Here is a 20,449-nt window from a genome sequence, read left to right as displayed (position 1 = left end):
TTTGAGCTCTGTCAAGGTTGTAGACGAATCTGGAAGTTGGGTTAGACTTGGGTTAGGAAGATATTGAACCTGGATGCAACCATCGGAGCTGTGGGTTGCACTAGAGGTTATATTGACCTCAATGTATACATACATAAGAGTACGATACATAAGAGTTTGTAAATCTGTACTGAATTTGGTTAGCATGCGTAATCGATTTTTCGCATATGCCTCGAGATGGCAGTCCATGGATCAGCATGTTTTTGTATGTGGGAGAAATGTATGTCTATACAGACTTCGGAAGTAGAACGTGCGTATTTCATCATGCCTACGTGCATCATGATCTGAAGCAGATTCAAAAGTTATAATTCGATTGAGAAGGAAGTTCGTGTCCATCCATGATGAAGTTAGGTCTATAGGAAAGAATCACGCTAGTCCTGATATGGATTATCACGTGGCTTCGGATATCAACTTTCACCCGCAAACTGAACATCAACATCAGCTACCAAGCATATCAATTGATTTCACGTACAGCACCTGCGTGGCTTGACAAACCCGCTCAGCGGAATAGTCGCCCTTTCTGTTCCACGAGAATAGTTATCGCAAACACACGACGTGGCAAACGAGACCTCAAAATCGACGCCGAATCGTTCTACAATTTCAACTGGACAAAATGGCGAAAAAAGGTATACTCTTCCATATCATTTTGAATTATTATGCTACTTGACACATTTTGATAAAATTTAAACTAACGGCCACTACTCCAGGAAAATCCCGAACCATCAGTGTCCGCCTCATCTCCATGGCTATGACCGGTTTCTACAGAACAATGATCCGACCACGCACCCACCGACCACTCAGTATGCTCAAATACGATCCGGTAGTACGGAAAAAGGTTCTATTCCTTGAAGCCACCAAGGGCGGAAAAGCGAAATAAAAAAACGATAAATCAAACTATAAACAAAGAAGAAAGAAGAAGAGAGAAAAAAAAGACGACTCTGATACGATGATTCGAAATGTAATATTATTTTGTACGGCGCATTGAATACGCGGTTAAGCTTCGTCTTGCATTGGGATTTTTGGAAAGCATATTTGTGATATTATACTTGAGAGACGCATGGTTGCAGCGGGCTTTTTGTCGGTTTACGGCTATATGTACGATGATATATCTATCGTGTGCATGATTGATCGAAGCCAGACAGGAGGTCATGTAAATAATATGAAGGCTCTTATTTTAGGGACTACCAAAGACAGTTAGAATCAATTATTCTCAAACCTGATCGTGACCGCTGATCCTTGGTCAATCCTGCCGTCGGACCCCTGCTCCGAATTACAGAATCTATTTCGCATAAAAAAATAAGGTCGAAATAACAGACCTAAGCGGCCTTGACAACTCAACTCATCCGCCACTTTCCTGTGGCCGCGTAATACGAAGGCAGGTTGGGGCCAAAATTCCCCGGTTATGGCTCCAGTCTCTGATGCGTTAATGCGCCAGCAAGGCCTGGTGGTCGCACATAGATATAGCAGGGTTATTAGGGTTTACCAGGGACATCTACTCCCTGCACAAGCCATCTAACCTCTTTGTGTTGCTCAGTAAGCCGTGATTACTAGTACTCTGATTATTAGATTATTATTTAGGGTCGGTTGTACTATCTTTCCGTGGAATCGGGAATAAGCGGCCCCCAGGACGAAACATTGATCTCTGGCGGTTGACCAGTTGGCTGGCTATTCATCGTGCAACCGGTAGGCCTCTGACGATGCCAGATCCGTATCTAGCCTTCGGTTCCACATAGCACCATGTATAATTGTTCCTTGTGCTAATACTAAAGAGGCAGTACCTGCAGAGGATGACCGGCCATGGACATGATTTCTCCGATCCTTTGATCTAATAGAAGAAATAATTCAGTTGATTCTGTCGCAGCCCAACTAGTTATTGTTTATGGATCCTAACGCAAATGTCGGGTGACAACACTGAGATGAATGAGAGCTTTGATTGATGTTATGGCCGTTTCCCAAATTAGCATACCTAGTGTTGGTGATTAATTGTCCGGACAAAACAAATTAGTGGCTGGCTTTTGTACCTCGGGTGTTAATGTCATCAAAAATGGACGTTTGTAAGCCACTCGGCATGGTTTGGTATAATGATTCAATATTTAGTCTGCCGGGGTAGACAAAGTCTCATCTCCGACTAGCAGATTGTCTTTGTATGGCGGAGGTTTAGCATTCAATGGTAACAATTATTCAAGCTGGACCCGTCTGACTTTCTTTGACTAGTGGTTTAGCGATTTTTCTAGAAACAGACTGAAATCTGATAGGGAGACCTGTCAGTCCGAATGGGCGGATTGCGGCATTGTTGAAATTATGAGATTAATATAAGCATCAGTATACCCTGACACGTCAAAGGAGCGCCGGTAGCTCGCAGAAAGGCAATCGGCCGGGTCCACTTGTCATGAGTAATCTCCGACACTGCTGTTTCATCTCACAACTATTTTCAGAGCAAAAGGATGTCAGATTTTTGAGTCGTGATATAAAATCCTTAGGAGAGGACTCGGATCGAGGTGAATCCTGTGATTTTCTTAGTGGTTGCGAAGAGCAAACAGGGACAGTATCAACTCAAAGCGATCGGCGCCGCGTCACTTCAGTTTCCGAGAGATAAAACAAATGGGACGGACGGAGATCTGCAAGAGCCAAACAGGCCAATCAAGACAGCTGGAGATGGCTAGTCCTTGTTATCTAACATGGAGAAATGAACTGCATTCATGCATCCTTGAGAGCTGTTTTAAGAGACGATGAGTGGAGACTCCGCCCGCAGCGCGCAATTGGCCCTGCTTTGGATTTTCCCAGTTCAAGATTGAAGACACACCCTGCACTGTGATTTGCAGCTAGCGTAGACTGTGCTATATAGTACGGCTTATGATCGATGTGATATTGTAATTGTTGTGTTGCTAACGGCGGCCTAGTCCTTTAGGCTGCCATGACGGAATGCGAGACTGCTGCATCGCCAATCAACACGGCTCATCCCACGTGATCTACCTGCTTTTGGGGCTGCGGCGGTGACTCGTCGACCACTGCACATCCGCCCCAAAAGCGCCTCCAGTCTGGAAATGCTCGGCGTGCCAGCCGAGAGACTAACAGCGATGGTTCCGTGTCCATGTGCCGGCTAATTTATTGGTTCGGACGAACACTGAGCAGGATTGTCATCCGCTGGCTGCTGGCGGGCGGCCATCTGGCATCTGTATCTGTATCTGTATCTGTATCTGTATCTGGTTCTGGCATCCGAATGTATGACAAGTGGGTGACGGTGGAACAAACGCCGGACAGCGTATAATTAATTGTACGGACATTAGGTCGTAACTGGTTGAATGGTCAGCTGGGCATCGTAGTTCCACGGTCCACTGTTCTAAGCAATAACAAGAACAAGACGCACACCACGGACGATCAGGAGCAGCGAAACGTCCAGAGGTTCCCGCGCCGCATGCACCATGGCAGCCAGTGTCACTGTGCCTAAGGGCTAGTTAGCGACGTAGCTAGAGCAGGCAGGTTAGCGGACCGGGCACAAGAATGCCTGTGTCCTCAGGATGCGCTCAGTGACAGTCTCGCGCTGGACTGTGTAATTAGGTCGAGGAAGGACAGAGTTCTGGCTGGGCTCCGCGTAGTTGCTGCTCCTGCCGTACAACCTGGGTCGTGGCCCATCCCGCCTGCCACGCCTGCCACGCCTGCCCCGTTATTCTTATTATTACAAACTACTACTAATAATTACGCTACTAAGTTAACAACTACTCTCTCTGTCTTTCTGTGTCCTCCTCTTTTCTCCACCGCTGCTTGAATTGCCAGCCTCCCAAGCTGCCCTGTCTTCTCTCTTTTGCATCTCTTTCTACTCCTGCTGACGGTCATTGCCTCCCCCCGCTTCCTCCCTAATCGCCCTCCTTTTGACTCGATTCCTATCCTCGCCCGTTCGTCACGACCCTCGGACCTCGATCCTGACAGCGCCGCCCAGAAATCCTGGCCTGGCCCAGTCGTCGTCTATCGTCGCCCCCCCGCTGGCGTCCTCGCAAAACAGTAATAACATTTAGGAGTCGCCGTTTCGTCCCCTATTGACCGGCCACCCCGGTTCTCGATTGTGCCTGTTTGCCTGTCCCACCGCTCGCCTTTCCAATGACCGTGGCTGCTACAAACGCCGTGTTTGATCTATCACCCGTGCTTGTTTGAGATCACTCATCCACGGCGCCTTTGCATGCCCTGCGGCAAGGAGCATTCTGCATAACGGTCGAATTATACCAGGCCTACGGCTGCGCTACTGTCGGTCGCATTCGAGAAGTACAACCCAGCCAATCTCGTCTAGCAAACGATTCTCTAGGGCGGCACGACCTCGATTGGGTTAATAAACTCTCGCCTCGCCCCAGAATCCAACCTCGTTTCGGACTGCCCAAATCCGATCTTGTCGATAGGATTGAGGGTACTTTCCGCTCACATCTACCCGCACAAGAAGCTCTCCCATAGCGCGAACGGAAATTGTAATGACGGGGATCGCCAATTAGATTTTGCGTTCAGCCTTTTGTACTTCGCTACAGAAGATGGGAAACTCCCAAGGAAAGCCGGTGGTTTTCACCGACGAAGGTGAGTTTTTGCCATGAGGGTCAATGGCTTGTCTGACATGTAACTCTTGATAGTGAATCTCAATCACTTCCGTCTCCTTCGTGTCGTGGGCAAGGGTGCATTTGGCAAGGTCCGAATTGTTGAGAGAAAGGACTCAGGCTTGACTTTTGCCTTAAAGTACATTCGTAAAGAAGAAGGTATGCATTGTGCTGGGAATTGTGTTTGTATCCCCTAACGCAATATCAATAGTGGTCCGTTCAGAAAGTGTCCGCAATATCATCCGAGAGAGACGTATGCTGGAACACCTCAATCATCCATTTCTATGCAACTTGCGCTACAGTTTTCAGGACATGGAATACATGTGAGTCTTTCGCAAGAATTACCATCCCAGAAGTCGGCTTTATTAATTTCGGTATAGCTACATTGTTGTCGATCTCATGAACGGTGGTGACTTACGATTCCATATCTCGCGAAAATGTTTCACGGAAGAAGCTGTCCGGTTTTGGGTCGCTGAATTGGGATGCGCATTGAGATATATCCACTTACAAGGCATTGTCCACCGTGATTTGAAACCAGACAATGTTCTTCTGGATTCCCAAGGTCATGTCCACTTGGCTGATTTCGTAAGTCCCATACTGAAGGGTCTGGTCTTGGATATGGGAAAGCTGACCACTGTGAAATAGAACGTTGCGTCCGATTTTAAGCCCGGCAAACCATTGACGAGTAAATCAGGGACCTTGGCCTACTTAGCCCCAGAAGTCTACGAAGGAGGGGGTTATTACAATGAAGTTGATTGGTGGTCGCTAGGTGTGACTTTTTATGAGTGCATTTACAACAAGGTAACCCTCAAGCACAACTTCACATTCTTTTCTTCAATCTGACGTGCCCCAATTAGCGCCCGTTCGAAGGTCGCAGCCAGGACACCCTCAGTGAATCCATTACGAAAGCACAACCCAAATACTATGTCACAAACCCGGCCGTATCAGTCCCATGCTTGCGAGCTCTATCGGCTTTGATGGAAAAAGACCGAAGTAAGCGAATCGGAGCAACCGGCTTTGAAACATTCACATCGCACGAATTCTTTGCGGAAATCGATTTTGGGGCATTGGAAAGAAAGGAGATCGACCCAATCTTCACGCCGTCGAGCGATAAAACTAACTTCGACGCGACATATGACTTGGAGGAGCTACTCTTGGAAGAAGCGCCATTGGAAGCAAGGGCGCGGAGACAGAAACCTCGAGCAGAATTAAGAGATGACGCTACAGCCAAGGAGATTCGTGAGGACGAGCTTCACCGTGTCATTGAGACCATGTTCGAACCATTTGATTACACACAGGTGTCGTACAACGGGTGCGGTTTACTCATGACTTGACATTAAGATGACTTGAGCTTACATATTGATTTAGTAATGCGGCCGCTGCTTTGGCAGCAACATGCGATCCCGAAGATCACCTTCTTTCTAATGGCACTAATACTGGATCTGGATCGTTACACTCACGACAGATGTCTCAGTCAAACTCGATGAGTGGGACATCCCCTCCTAACTACGCCGACAAACCCTTCACTAACCCTAACGCACCTCCTAATGTTGTTGTACCTTTACCTGAAGAAGAGAACGTTTCTCGATCGTCGCACAACCGGCCACCGGTGACTTCAGCACCTTCCCCTATTTCACCATCTGCTGCGCCATCGTTTAGCCGTCCACTTCCACCATTGCCGTCAAACCTTCGCACGAGAGGAGCCACGCGAAAGATGAGCAAAGGCGGCGGTGTTCAGATGGTTTTGGAAGAAACGGGCAGCTGGAGTGAGCTGGCAGACCAGAGTACTACTCTCCCTGCAGAAGGATATGAAGCATTACTTAATAAAGGCCAAAAGCCACCGAATAGTGGCATGCTGGCGTTCCTGAACCGCAAGAAGGGACGCGAACGCAGCCCCAAGCCTACTGAACCTGGTGTTCTTGGTAAGGAGGGTGCTCGGCACATCATAAGTTGATCGAGGCCAAGCAAGCTACTAATGCGCCTGCAAACAATTTTGGTTTCCTCTAATGTTGTTGATCGGGTTACCCTTTGAACGCAACCTAGTGTTGACGCAGCCGAGCAGCCTAGGGAACACCAATGGGAGCTGAGCTCTCGCTCTATGATCTGCTCAACTATGCAGACCTATTGCGACATTCTGCGGCTGGTTGCAGTTTGAGAGACATCACTGGAAGCTCACATTGCTCGTGTATGAATTCTTCAAGGAAAGCATACGACCTCGTTGGCTGCGTTGTTCGATTGATGCGTCTTTCGAAATGTATTTTCTATACCCAGTTCTCAGGCAGTGAGTTTTACATGCCGCCTTCTTCCGCTTTCATCAAATGACTCGCCCGCACCCTCATCGGCATCGAACGGCTATACGGTCGGCAGCATCATAATGGTCTCGTATGCATGGCGTATTGTTGTTACTTTTTCTTCCTTTTCCTCTTTTCATGACGTCTGTAATAATTCCAAAAATTTTCAATCTCCTGCCTTGTGTTTTCTTTCACCGGTGGATACTTGACGATCATGTGCATACCCCATCGTTTTGCCTCTACGATGAATCCCGTTTTTCTTGTAATTACCGAATCTTTTTTCATTGTATCATTGATAGATATCTGAGACTGCAAAGGTTGTTGTTGTTGTTTGTGGGCTTCCCACGTGCAGTTGTCTGGACAGAACCAATCAAAATAATAAATACCCATTCCATTTCTCATTCCTTCCACAACTTCCAATTCTCCGTAGAACAACCTTAAGCACGATCGCCATGTCGATCGATCTCGCTTTATGTTCGTTGATACCACTGCTATTAATACCTCTTAACCATCTCTCGCAGCTCTACACTTGTTGGTCCTACGAGAATACGATTTATCGATTTGCACCCCACCGCCTGCGTTGTCGTGGCAACGCCGCAGCCAACAACACCAACATGGCACCCAGGCATCCTCTATTATTGGCACATTGGCGCCGAGGGGCTAGACATGCTTGGCATTTCATGGCGGCACAGCTTTTTGAAGAGACCAAAAGTCAAATCGATCTTCTTGTCTCGGCGGCGCTTCCAAAACCGTCATACCCAAAAATCTCGGCTTCGCTGGGCGGTCTTGGGACGTCTTGTGATGAGAGTAGGTAGAGGAGGTTTTGGGTTTGTCTCGGGCTCTAATTGACCAGACGCGCGTACGATTTCTTCCCCCCCCATCCTCACCAAATAAACAGCCGCATTTATTTACCATTTTGGATTATTAGGCCATTGGGTTACATATAAGCCCGACCGCACGAAAAGCTCGGGCTTCTGCGTCATCATTTAACCCCTATTCTACTTCTCTCCGTATCGGAAATTGATGTTGTGTTGGATTGGTTCGAAATTCAATCGAGTGCAAGATCTTTGAGATTGCTACCATCAGGAAATAAATACATGCCGAGTCAATCACGTACTCGCGATCGTAATCGCGAGCGTGACCGTGACCGCGAACGGGCATATAGTTCTCGTCGACGGTACGATCGAGACGACGATATAGATGACGATAATAATTATAATGACGGCTATTACCGCCGGCATCGCACTTCGCGACGAGGCCAATCACGAGGCTACGAATCTCACGAATACCAGGAAGTCGAAGTAGAAGAACAAGATGATGATGCGGAAGAAGCAGCAACCAGACAAGCAAGGCGCTCATCAAGACGACCGACGAGATCCCCGGACGAGACACGACCTAGTCCGCGGCGAACGAGACCAAAGGAAGAATATCGCAGAGAGCGGGCGCCAAAAGCAAAAGAGTCACCCGCTACATCGCCGAAGAAGCGCATGGACCGTGAAGGGTATAGAAGAGGGACGAGTCGTGCTCGAGATGGGAGTCCGGTGAGAGAAAGAAGACATCGGCCGAGGCATGACGAAGATGTCAGTGATAGAGAGCGAGATCGAGAGTTGCGCAGACAGCGTCACAAGGAACGAGAACGAGAGCGTACGGCAGCGAAACATACGAGTACCGACTCGACGAATAGTGCGTCACAGCTACTCAGCGCTGACGCTCTAGCTAAGCTCAATGAGCACTACGAGCAAGGAAAAGGGCGAGAATACAAACGAATGAGCCGGCAGGATCGGACTCGAGATATTCCTAATGAGGACCTTCGGGTAGACAAAAAACGACGGCGACGGCATGAAGTTTTGGATGAGAAGAACTATGATGAGCATAACGCCGAGTCTCCTCGCCAGTCCCAAAAGAGACGATTGGTCTCGGGAGCAGTCATGGAAGAAGGGCGAAGCAATAAGCTAAAATTTTGGAGGCGAGGAGGCGGAGGTGGTGGCCCGATCTTTGGCGGCGGCCGCGGAGGGCGTGAAAATGGAGGCAGGGAAAAGGATGGTGGTGATGATGATGATGATGATGGAGAGCCGTTTTGGAAAAGGCGAAAAAAGCTTTTAATAGCTCTTGGGGTGATTGTTCTTATTCTTGCCATCGTGATCCCAGTTGCAATCGTCGTGTCCAAGAAGCAAAACCAGAATAATAATAGCACAGGCAGCTCGAGCAGCGGTGACTCGCCTGGCAGCTCTACAAGCAATTTAACATCCAGCCTTTCGAGCATCTCAAGGGACAGCATACCAGTAAGTTCTTCACCCCCATTCTTACAAAATGGTAAGCTAACACTCTTCAGGCGGCTGCACAAGGAACCTACTTTGACCCTTTCACATGGTATGACACTCGGGACTTTAACTTGACATATACAAATGAAACTGTCGGTGGTCTGCCAATAATGGGCCTCAATTCAACATGGGATGATTCAGCGCAGCCAAATAGCAATGTTCCGGCTTTAAAAAACAGCTTTCCGTATGGAAGCTCACCTATTCGAGGTGTAAATATCGGTGGATGGCTCTCAATCGAACCATTCATCACACCGTCATTTTTCGCTCAGTACCCAATCACCGCCGGTATTGTAGACGAGTATACTCTGTCCCAGAAGCTGGGTTCATCCGCTGCATCAACAATTGAGGCGCACTATGCCACATTCATCCAAGAAGAGGATTTTGCAGAAATCGCAGCTGCTGGGCTTGACCATGTCCGAATTCCTTACTCATACTGGGCGGTGACAACGTATCCGGATGACCCCTATGTCGAGAAGATAGCTTGGAGATACCTCCTAAGAGCTATTGAGTATTGTCGGAAATATGGGATACGAGTCAACCTTGACCTACACGGCCTACCTGGTAGTCAGAATGGCTATAATCACAGCGGCAGACAAGGATTAATTGGATGGCTCAACGGAACGGATGGAGCTTTGAATGCTCAACGTTCCTTGGACATTCATGACCAACTTTCCCAATTCTTTGCCCAAGATCGATACAAAAATATTGTAACTATATACGGTCTCGCCAATGAACCACCACTACTTACACTTGATATTGCAACGGTACTTAATTGGACAGTCAAGGCAACCGATATAGTGCAAAAGAATGGTATCAAGGCCATGATCTCAATGGGCGATGGGTTCTTGAACCTGGACAAATGGCAGTACATTATGAAGACTGATGTGCCTTCTAATTTGTTGCTGGACACCCATCAATATACCATCTTTAACGTCAACGAAATCGACTTAGCCCATGCCGACAAAATCAACTTGACATGTACGTCCTGGTTACCGATGCTAGAGAAAGTCAATAGTACGACCAACGGGTAAGTTTCTTCTTTCTCCATTTTTGAGCCTCTATCATCTAAATCTAACGGCGAAATCCAAGCTGGGGTCCAACAATCTGCGGCGAGTTTTCCCAAGCTGACACAGACTGCGCCCAATACCTGAACAACGTAGGCTCCGGCACACGCTGGGCAGGGAATATAGGCTCAACATCCGATCCTCGCTGTCCCACAGCCACAGGCAACAGCAACAGGAAAGGAACAACCTGTAGCTGCGACATGGCCAATGCCGCCGTCTCATCGTACAGCGACGACTACAAAAAGTTCCTACAAACATATGCCGAATCACAAATCTACGGGTTCGAGAAAATGATGGGATGGTTTTATTGGACCTGGCAGACTGAATCTGCGCCGCAGTGGAGTTACAAACAGGCGAGAGATGGAGGGTTTATGCCAAAACTGGCGTATGAGCCATCTTTCAAGTGTGGGGATGCGATCCCTGATTTTGGGACTTTGCCTGAATATTACTGATCGGAGTTGTCTTGATTGCTTTTGTTTAGCCTCTAACTTTTGGCGCTTGCATCAGGGCCGACGGAGTTGGTTTGATTTGATTTTGTAACATATCGATTGGCTCATATCTCAGAAAGTCGTTTCTAGTATATATATTTACACTATACATATTGATCTTTCATGGCATGTTCCTCCATTGAAAGGGGGATACCAATTACTGGGAATTCTGCAAGAAATGTATGACACAAGCAATGCATTTATTCCTTGAAGCCTTCCACAGGATCCCATGATTAGGATAACGTGGCCCGATGAGGAAAGAGCGGCGCCAGTAGAGCTATAACTCTATAATCAAGGATCCCATCAGTTTTATCGCCATCCATATTAATTCAAGTTCAACAAGACTCTCCAGCATCAATTGTTGGGCATGCAACACGAGAAGGCTGCAGATCTGTCATGTAGTTGCTCCTGAAGACTCACAGGTATAATTTAATTCTTCTATCTGTTAAAATATTAGGCTGATGAGTCTCTATATGGATAGATGTATGGGAATAGGCCAGTTTTTTTTACCTTTGTGTATAAAGTCTTCTTCAAATGTTATTCCTCTCTGCGCATCTTTAGATACCACGGCCTCTAATATGTAGATGATATTCTTAATATCTCAGAAGTGAAAAATGAAACCATGGGATTGGCATTAGATAAAACAAGGATCTAAGTATATACAAAGCCATCTGGATAAACGCTGCTCGCTTCGCTCAAAATAGTAAGGGGGAAAAACGAATAGGAAATTGGTCCTCACCGAGCATGACGCGAAACAACGAGCGCGACCTTGACTCCATGTCTCGAGGTGCAATTGAGTCCCAACTTTTCCTGCCATGGTTTCTCGTTTCTGTTCTCCACACGCTCGTAGTACTGCAGCAGCCTTATTGTCGAGTACGTGGCCAGGCACATGGAAAGTTGTTCTGCCAACAGTGGTTATTATGCTTGTTGCTTGAGACACGAGGAGATGATGTAAACTTACGTCCCAAGCAGGTTCGAGGCCCTGCATGAAATGGCATGTAGGCTGTCTTCTGCCTGTTTTCTAGCCACCGTTCAGGTCGAAATTCATTTGCGTCTTCTCCAAAAAACTCTGGGAGCCTATGCATTGCATACACCGAATATCCCACCGATGCGCCACGTGGTACGCGCAGTGGTGATTTTCCATCAGCTCCCCCGCCATGAGGGAGGAATGTATCGACCTCAGCGGTTCGCTGATTGATCGCAACAGGGGGATAAAGTCGCAATACTGTTGGAGTTCTAAGTATTAGCTTCTCTAGAGACGTAGGGAACTCAAGTTTACCTTCTTGAAGGACCATACGGAGGTAAGGAAACTTAGAAAGATCTTCAAGTTGCGGGCGCTGCCCTTGCAAAGGACTGATTTCTGCACGAATCTTATCGCAAACATCGGGTCTTTGACAAAGAACGTACCATATCGACGCTAGAAAAGAAGCCGTACTGTCCTTACCGGCAAGAAGGAGGTTAAGAATGTCGTGTTTGATATCTTCCTTGGACCTCCCTTCGCCGAGAAGCTTGTAGAAGAAAATTTGCCCTTTATCGTCACTGAACTCGGGCAATCTAGACTCCTCAAGGAAGTTTTTGCTTGCTTGTTCGATGATTTCATCGATGAATGAGTGAATGGTTTGAAGGGACTCGTCCAGCTTTTTATCACCAAAGAGAAGCTTCCAGCAAAGTCCTGACAAACTGAAATCATCAATTCCAGACACAGCGCGTTGGGAGTAGTCGAATGCTGTGGCAAACCTCTGTCCCCTCATTCCACGGAGATCTGAGTTGAAAAGGTATGGGAGTACATTTGTCGATGTGCCCAGAAAGAGATGGGTCGAAATGTCAAGGGCCATGGCATTGAAAACAGGTTGGAGGTCAACGGTACTTCCATCTGCGGGCACAGATTGCATCAGGCTTTGCAGATGACTTTCAAATATATCGACTTCAATCGTTCTAACACGAGACAACATAGGTCGCAATGTACTGCGGTGCTTCTAGAAGGTCATGCAAACTTGATTAGAGCCACCTCAGTTAACACGAGAATGATTTCACACGAACCTTCCATACTGCACCATCAGAGTTGAAAATCCCACTACCAAAGAGCGGCTGCAAACTTTGCCTCCGTGTAGGTCCATGGCCAAAGTCCTTAAATCGAATTCGATCGGAAAGCATGGCGTGCAAATTAGCTGGGTCGACGGTGTAGACCGCCTGTCTCCCAAGACTCAGATAGGTGATTGTTCCGTTAAAACGAGAAATCATTTCTGCAGTAAACTCAAGGAATCTATGATTGTAAACTGCTCTGGCTAGGTCAAACAAGACATCGAGGCCAAGAATTGGATCTTTGTGAGGGTACCATAGGGGCTTTTCGTATGTGGAGAGTGCCGGAGAGCCTGTTTTATTCAGCCAGATCTTTGATTTTGTGAGCGCAAGAAAGATTCCAAGTGAAATGACGAAAATAGATAAGGAGCTCAGTCTATTTACTGAAGGGAGAAACTCATAATTATTGCCAACAGAGGATGTGAGCGGACGGAGAGCTACAAAAGCGCTCGAAGCTAGCGAAGAATTATCCATAATGATGGCGATGAGTTGGCTGCATTGCTCTTGAGGACGAGGAATCACCCATTTATAAAACTAAAAAAAATTTCTTCTCCATGTAGCTTCCAGACCCGCTATCTAACGCCCTGACTCCCTTGTCATCTGTTGTGGCAGTTTGTCACAATGAATTCTGACACAAAACTGACAGCTTTTGAGCAAAAGAAATTCTGCCCTGTCCCATTCCTGTCACAGTGGAATGTTCAATAACAATTGACACAATATTAAGTGAAGTTTTTTTGAGATGTATTCTATCTTCTGTCTCTTCTGAGTTGACTCTTGAAAAAATGAGTCGCTGTGACTCAGCCCTCCACCCAGTGACACACAGCGTGGAGATGTGGCAATCTAGAACAATCGTGCCCTGAAGAAAATACAAAATAGTATAATATCTAGGTTTCACCTCAATTGTGACAGACGAAGAGAAATTTCAATTAACAAAGGTGGCTATTAGTGTGTGTGTGTGTGTGTGTGTGTGTGTGTGCCACTTGTCTCAATCGGCCACAGATGGTCACAAGAGTGTAGTACATAGGTGAGGTCCTCTTAAATCACTATTAGAGAGGAAGTTAAATGAATAATATGGATTATAAAAATTACTCTGCTCTATTCAATTGCATTTGGGGCAAGCTTTCATAATGCCACATGATTTTCTAGTTGTTATTGTTAACACACGCACACATTCAAGTCGAAGAGGTAAAAACACTTTCAAATCAATTTTTGAAACGAAATCTAATTCCTTATTCCTCCTCCAGGGACTAATTCTTGTCTACGTAATCAAAGGAGACAATATTATCTTTTTCGTCGACAGAGACATGAGTCCATGAGGATGAACCACAGTCGTGTTGTACAGAGGTAGTTATGACTTTTTGGAATTTCAATGAACTTGGAAATAACATAATTCAATTCCTTTGCAGAGTGATAATTGACCGAGTTCTATATCACGGAACCCATCTCTTGAGAGTTCGACGGGCTAGGCGCTGGCACATTTAACTGATGGAGGATTTAGCATAGCCTGAATTACAAGTTGATTATGATATACAATGCCGTAACAAACGTCTGCGTCATGTAAGAAGTTCCAAATATAAAAAGGAAACGACTTAATGAAAGCATAACCAAAAGGATCCCAGATTGCAGAGTAGAAGAATCGTTGGTAGAAAGAGAGTTGGCAGGGAGGTAAACTGGTAAAATTTAAAGTTGGATTTTGACCAGAAAGTTTCGGTGGATGCATCCTTTTTCCGGCCAGTCTACCGTAGGATAGTCTCCTCTCTTGTTCGAGAATTTGGCTAACATATATAATAAGTGTAATACTATATACAATCTCCCCATTGGGAGTATGGTGGTAAATTAAATCATATCAACGTGCTGTATTCCCACGAAGTATTTCTAAAAGAACATTGATACTGTCTACACAACCGCTTCACAACCTTCATCACATCCCGGATCCTGCTTTCTAGTCTTGACCAATGGTTGGTCTAGCGAGAAAGATTGAATTCCAAGGCTTGCTATCAGTGCCGCCGCACAAGCTGCAGCACAGAAAATCCACACATGTCGCAGGGCAGAATTGGTGAGCGTCGAAACCTGGCTTAAGGATGATTGTGTGCCCAGGGCCTTTTTAGAAAATGAGCTCTTGATAAAAGCTCCATCAGTTGCCCAGCTACGAGATTTGAGAGTTTGTCTCTCAACTCCACTGGAAACAATAGCACTACCGATTGAGATTCCAAGAGCCTAATGCATTACAAGACGTTAGATAAAACATGCGTGCAGTAGGTAAACACCTTGAGAGCAGAAACTTACTGCGCCAAATGAGCGCCAGAAGGAGTAGAGGGTCACGGCCAGCGATACTCTCTCAGCATCTACAGCTGCCTGGACCGCGAATCCCATTGCTCCAAACAAGAGGCCCATGCCCACTCCAACTGGAAGATTGAGAACGATCCATAGACCTTTTGGGGTCGATGGTGTAAGTAGGTACAAAATTGCCGAGCCCATGGTCGAGATTGCCCAACCCATCCATATTGCCCATCGGTATTTGCCAGTCCAGCTCACCAGATAGCCGATCAAAATGGACGCAGGTACCAAGGTCAGCGTTTCCGGTAACACAGCTAGTCCGCTGTCGAGACTGCTGAAGCCTTTGATAGTCTCGTAGTAGACCGGCAAGTAGTACATTATACACCAGAGAACCATGCCGTGGAGCATAGTGCAAAAGAAAGTGAGCATACACGAGCGGTTTTGGAACTGCTTAAGCGGTATCAAAGGATTGTGAGCCCACCGCTGTTCATAGACGAGGAATAAACATAGGCCTAACACTCCTAACACTAGTGGCACGAGAGTGTGTGCATCCCGCCAGGAATATACGACAGATGCCTGGTTGGCATTGGTTTAGCAAGGGTGGTCTATGACCTGAGAAGGGAGTGGGGAAGCTTACTTGCATGATCGGCACCATAACCGCAATCAAAGACAAGGTTAAAAGAAGGAAGCCAAAAATGTCCACCTGCAAGAGTTCTGACAGACATTGCTGGGTACTGGGTAAAGGTGGAAGCGCAAACCAACAGGCGAGAGTGGCACTAGTGCTAGCGATCACATTGATTGCAAAAATCCACCTCTAGAAACTCAGGTCAGCTAATCTCTTTCAATAAATGACCATGACATAAGAATATAGGCCCCTTACCCAGGATCCTTCGGTAGTTATGATACCGGAGAGAACTGGTCCTACTGTGGTGCCGATGGCCCACGGCACGCTGATGAAAGCGAACCATTTGCCACGTACACGGAGCGGAACGATATCTGTCACAATTATGTCGGTAAGGGCAGATATTCCTCCGGACCCAAATCCCTGCAATGTACGGGCCGCGAGGATGGTTGCGTAGTTTGGAGCGACCGCCCCCATGAGTGACCCGACAGTGAGGAGGAGAGCGCTGCCTGTCAATGCCGCCTTGCGACCGAAAACATCTGCCAGAGTTGCGCAACATGGTTGGATAATAGTTGAAGTTAGAGCAGTTGATGTCCCCAACCAGAAAGTGTTAGGGGTGGACAAGTGAAAGTCCTGAGCAATGGTCTGGATTCCATTAGGGCTGGACCTTGGACACAAGTGGCACAGGTTGCTTACCTGGAGGGCAATAGACAGTGATGTCGTCGAAAGTGCTGCTGCCAACGCCAGAGCTGACATGGAGAAGAATGCGAAATAGAAGTTGCTGGGGAGCTGTTGGCTTTCCTTTTCGTCCAGCTCGGCAGACAATGATCTTTCTATCTCCATTGCCGCGTGAGAAGCAATATTATGATAGTAGATAGTGATTCAAAAAAGCCACCCAGCTTGTCGGTATTTTATTTTAAGTGGAAAAAAGAATAAAATAAAGGAATTGGGAAAACGAGAAGATAATATCGCATATTGCCTCATACTGTAAAGCTATACGACTCAAATGGGACACGGAAACGGTGTCTCGTCTGTGACAAGCATGTCACGAATTTCCCCCGCCTCCCGCTACAAGTGTGAACGTCACTCTATTTTTGCTAGTTTCATTAGTATAAAATAATACATGGATGCCGATATTGAGGAAAGTTATATAGAATAGCTCTTTGGAAAGAGCTGGGAGACATCGAAATCCTGTCGAAGAATTTCTACATTGCAAAGTCAGTTGTGCTTGACTAGCAACATGATTCAAACTTCATTTATAACGATTACTGGCTGGGTATTGGCTCTACTAGCTGGCTGTATGATATTTACCCGGACTTTCACTGAGGTCCGTCATGCTGTCAATATACGAAGCCATTCGCGAGAGTCCCATACCGTAACGACCATCCCGTACACGATTCCGTGGCTCGGCCACACCATCCTGTTTTGCACAAGACCTCAACAATGGCTGGCAAATTTAAGGTGAGTTATCACAGTCTTATTCTTATATACGGACAATAGAGACTGAGTGTAAGGTGAAGTCGACAAGTGAACCGTGGCGTATTTGCCCTTGTGCTTGGAGGGAAGAAATGTCACATAATAATGTCACCTAGTCTGGCTAAGGAGGTGCTCGCGGTGCAGGCCCCAGTGAACAATCACGACATGGTCGGCCATTTCATGCGCAATGTTTGGGACGACAAAGGGGCCATGGGTGACATGGATCAGACTATCCTCTGGGGCAAAATCCATCGTGCAATGTACCAGCTCAACCGGGAACCGTTTCTCTCGCAGGCCGGTAAGATTATGACTGATAACATCGAGAGAGCGGTATTGAGTCTTGTTTCTAGTCGTGAAACAGGTAGCAATTTGAAATGGCAGGAAAGAGCTCATGTTGTCGTTCACGGACCAAACGAGTACGAGGCTTCTTTTTTCCCGCTTATTCGTCACTTTGTGGCAGACATGGTTCTCCCGTCTCTGTTCGGAACAGACTTCATAAAAAACTATCCGGACATTGCGACCGATCTTTTTGCGTTTGACGCCAACTTTCATTTGTTTCTCATGGGTCTTCCTCCCTGGATACCCTTGTCTGGATTGAGAGAAAGTGCCGCTGCTCGGGACCGAGTGAAAAGTGCAATGGAAGATTTCCACAATGCCCTAGTCGCAGCTAGTCGAGGAGAAAGGACTACCGATGGTCGGTGGGATAATTTGGATGACGTCAGTAGCGTCGTGAAAAACCGCGTCAATCTTTGGGAGGAGGCTGTTAGCGAGCTCTCCAACAAAGAAGCATGTATCGCCTCTCACGCCTTCCTATTATGGGTGACATTGATAAACGCAAATGTAATTGTGTTCTGGCTGCTGTTCCATGTCTACCAAGACTCGTCTCTACTAGCAGCTATTCGCGAAGAAGTGTCACCCTTTGTTCATATCCGGGAATCTCCAGGCTCCCCTGAACGGTCCACGATCACGCTCGATTCGCCGGAAATACGGGCACAAACACCACTTTTGCAGTCAGCCTTTTTAGAAACAATGAGGCTCTATACTCAGAGCAACAGTTTCAAAAATGTACAAGCTGATTTCGTAGTCAGTGAATCTGAGATCGACCAAAATATCCGTGAACCTAACTCCTTCGTACCCAAGGGGGGATCGAAAGTCCCGGTATCACAGTCGCAGAGGACGTATCAACTCCAACAAGGGGACATGATATGCGTGCCATTTGGTCTCCATCAAAGTGACTCTAGGTACTGGAATCATCCTGAGAACTTCGACGGTCGACGATTTATTATCCAACAGCAGGACTCCGCAAGAAGGACAAGTTTGTCAAATGGCAGGGTTTCAGTGGATTCCACACGAATCAGCCCTTGGGGCTCAGGCGCATCCATATGCAAGGGCCAGAAACTTTCATATCGTGAAGTGCTCGAAATTGCAGGAGCTATCCTGCTTTGCTGGGATATAGAGCCAGCTGGCGCGGCGGGGTGGTCCCATCCAGGACTCGCTAAAGCTGGAGGTACAGCAATTCCAAAGAGAGATTTTAGAATTAGATTACTTCGAAGAGTACCTTAGCAACCAATCTACGTCAAGCTGCCAATGTTTAGCGTGCCTTTTTTTTGGGAATAGATACGCATACTCCTGGAAAACCGCACATAGCGACTCATGTTGCCAGAATTCAGGTCGCATAGGAAAAGCAACTACATAACTAACATACATCGGAGAGACTTCGCAGATAGGAGATGAACATCTGATGAATGCTATACCCACCTTCCATCTCCTAAAACATCTGGTTCAAAATCCCAGTCCAGCTGCGAGAGATCTGTCTGGATATTGTTATCGGCTTCTGTGAATAAATTTGATTGAGTGCAGAAATTCGAAGCGCCACTGTCCAAATCAGCACCATAATTTGATGGAATAAGATGAGCAAGGCCATCATCACACTGTGGTAAATCCGAATTCCTGCTGCTAAAAGTCAGTAAACTTTTCTCATAAAGAGGTCAGCCCTATTACCTAGAATTTGATGAAGTTTGATGAAGATTTGACTTCGAGATGGCTGCCTTGTAGCCGGCTCGATACCCGTCCTGCCAGTATTGCACATTGCGAGCCATCTCTGTCTCTCCTACCACTGAAATGGCCCCAGCCTCGAGGTCATCTAATAATGGCTCCGGCGGCTCCGATTTCTCGATGGTTGTTTCCTTTCTTAACAGTTCCTGAAACGAGGCTTCGTTCGTTGCGCTGCCCACCAGCTCCCAAGGGCTGGAAGAAGATGATGTTTTACTGGTTGCAGAAGTTTTGCGACCAGAGGAGGTTTGCTTATTATGGCGAATAATCCCGTTCCAGAGAACATCTCCTTTTGATTTCATTTCATCTAACATCCGCCATGGTGATGATGTGACGTGTATCCATTTCGGGTGATATCCTTGGATGTCGAAAAGCCCAAGATTGCGGGTCTGAAAGCGCTTTCCAGCGAAGTCAACAAAAGCAAAATAGCTGAAGACGTTTTCATTCCGAGACTCTCGGACAATGGTACATTTTGCTTGCTCCCGCCCCACCAGTCTTTGGATTTCTAGAGGATCAAAATGCGCTGGTGTTCCACGATAGATGAGAATGAGATATCGAGCGCTGTATCGACGATCGGCAGCTGGTCGGATGCTGGTCCTTGTTTTGTTGGGGGACATCATTATTGTACAAATTGTCTTACACGATTAATCCTTGCTTGTCTTCATCTTCTATTTCTAGTGGAGCGCCTGGGAGTTATTGCGTTCACGTAGTCGAAATCTTCGACGGGAGCGAGACATTTCACACACGGATGATAAGAATATATGAGCGATTATAAAACCTGCTTCTTATGCCAAAGATTGATTTGAGTTAACTATCATCGCCGCATCACTCCAGTTTCAGATGCCGGCACTAAATATATCGAGTTCCGCTTAGCCAAGCACCTCCAACATTTTCAAGGCTATACCAACAAGTTACGGGTCACCAGGGCAGCGTTGTAATTCGCCCGTAGGGTACTGTGCATATACATAACTATAGAGGTATATAGATCACGGGGGCGAGAAGCATGTATCAGTAGGATATCCTTAGTTGAGCACCGTCGAGGCTTAGACGCGAGTAAATAATCAATCAATACCAACTAACTTTACGGCGGACACCAGCCAACTCAGGGGGCCATGGGGGCCAGAGATAACGATAGCCATTGGTAAGTCGTTATGAGTTGAACCCGC

At 46.7% G+C, this 20,449-nt stretch overlaps 8 protein-coding genes across 8 annotated transcripts; 5 read left to right on the top strand and 3 right to left on the bottom strand.

Annotated features, from left to right (window-relative positions):
* Positions 1 to 480: 480 nt before the first annotated feature.
* BGW36DRAFT_366492 (uncharacterized protein) lies at positions 481 to 1,290 on the top strand. Its single transcript, XM_046214757.1, has 2 exons — positions 481 to 665; positions 747 to 1,290. Exons 1-2 carry the CDS (start codon positions 653 to 655, stop codon positions 914 to 916), a joined length of 183 nt encoding a protein of 60 aa, XP_046077568.1. The 5' UTR covers positions 481 to 652; the 3' UTR covers positions 917 to 1,290.
* Positions 1,291 to 4,553: 3,263 nt separating this feature from the next.
* On the top strand, positions 4,554 to 6,567 carry BGW36DRAFT_285260 (kinase-like domain-containing protein; the record flags this gene model as incomplete). The annotated part of the gene is made up of 7 exons (XM_046210306.1): positions 4,554 to 4,596; positions 4,650 to 4,772; positions 4,825 to 4,936; positions 4,994 to 5,198; positions 5,259 to 5,414; positions 5,471 to 5,925; positions 5,982 to 6,567. 7 exons carry the CDS (start codon positions 4,554 to 4,556, stop codon positions 6,565 to 6,567), a joined length of 1,680 nt encoding a protein of 559 aa, XP_046077567.1.
* Positions 6,568 to 6,782: 215 nt separating this feature from the next.
* Positions 6,783 to 7,401, top strand: BGW36DRAFT_4344 (uncharacterized protein). The gene has a single exon (XM_046221394.1). The coding sequence runs from the start codon at positions 6,998 to 7,000 to the stop codon at positions 7,343 to 7,345; it is 348 nt and encodes a 115-aa protein (XP_046077566.1). The 5' UTR covers positions 6,783 to 6,997; the 3' UTR covers positions 7,346 to 7,401.
* A 990-nt stretch (positions 7,402 to 8,391) lies between these two features.
* BGW36DRAFT_284475 (glycoside hydrolase superfamily) lies at positions 8,392 to 10,741 on the top strand (the record flags this gene model as incomplete). Its single annotated transcript, XM_046210243.1, has 3 exons — positions 8,392 to 9,186; positions 9,237 to 10,252; positions 10,315 to 10,741. 3 exons carry the CDS (start codon positions 8,392 to 8,394, stop codon positions 10,739 to 10,741), a joined length of 2,238 nt encoding a protein of 745 aa, XP_046077565.1.
* A 771-nt stretch (positions 10,742 to 11,512) lies between these two features.
* BGW36DRAFT_353378 (cytochrome P450) lies at positions 11,513 to 13,330 on the bottom strand (the record flags this gene model as incomplete). The annotated part of the gene is made up of 3 exons (XM_046213429.1): positions 11,513 to 11,679; positions 11,739 to 12,753; positions 12,818 to 13,330. 3 exons carry the CDS (start codon positions 13,328 to 13,330, stop codon positions 11,513 to 11,515), a joined length of 1,695 nt encoding a protein of 564 aa, XP_046077564.1.
* Positions 13,331 to 15,091: 1,761 nt separating this feature from the next.
* Positions 15,092 to 16,511, bottom strand: BGW36DRAFT_434564 (major facilitator superfamily domain-containing protein; the record flags this gene model as incomplete). The annotated part of the gene is made up of 3 exons (XM_046221401.1): positions 15,092 to 15,709; positions 15,771 to 15,947; positions 16,014 to 16,511. The coding sequence occupies 3 exons, from the start codon at positions 16,509 to 16,511 to the stop codon at positions 15,092 to 15,094; spliced, it is 1,293 nt and encodes a 430-aa protein (XP_046077563.1).
* A 649-nt stretch (positions 16,512 to 17,160) lies between these two features.
* Positions 17,161 to 18,806, top strand: BGW36DRAFT_434561 (cytochrome P450). The gene has a single exon (XM_046221400.1). It carries the CDS (start codon positions 17,337 to 17,339, stop codon positions 18,792 to 18,794), a length of 1,458 nt encoding a protein of 485 aa, XP_046077562.1. The 5' UTR covers positions 17,161 to 17,336; the 3' UTR covers positions 18,795 to 18,806.
* A 422-nt stretch (positions 18,807 to 19,228) lies between these two features.
* BGW36DRAFT_434557 (uncharacterized protein) lies at positions 19,229 to 20,061 on the bottom strand (the record flags this gene model as incomplete). The annotated part of the gene is made up of 1 exon (XM_046221399.1): positions 19,229 to 20,061. Exon 1 carries the CDS (start codon positions 19,901 to 19,903, stop codon positions 19,229 to 19,231), a length of 675 nt encoding a protein of 224 aa, XP_046077561.1. The 5' UTR covers positions 19,904 to 20,061.
* Between the last annotated feature and the right edge of the window lie 388 nt (positions 20,062 to 20,449).

This window comes from Talaromyces proteolyticus, assembly GCF_021365285.1.
Source record: "Talaromyces proteolyticus strain PMI_201 chromosome Unknown BGW36scaffold_1, whole genome shotgun sequence".
Taxonomy (NCBI): domain Eukaryota; kingdom Fungi; phylum Ascomycota; class Eurotiomycetes; order Eurotiales; family Trichocomaceae; genus Talaromyces; species Talaromyces proteolyticus.
This window is presented reverse-complemented; position numbering and strand designations above follow the sequence as displayed.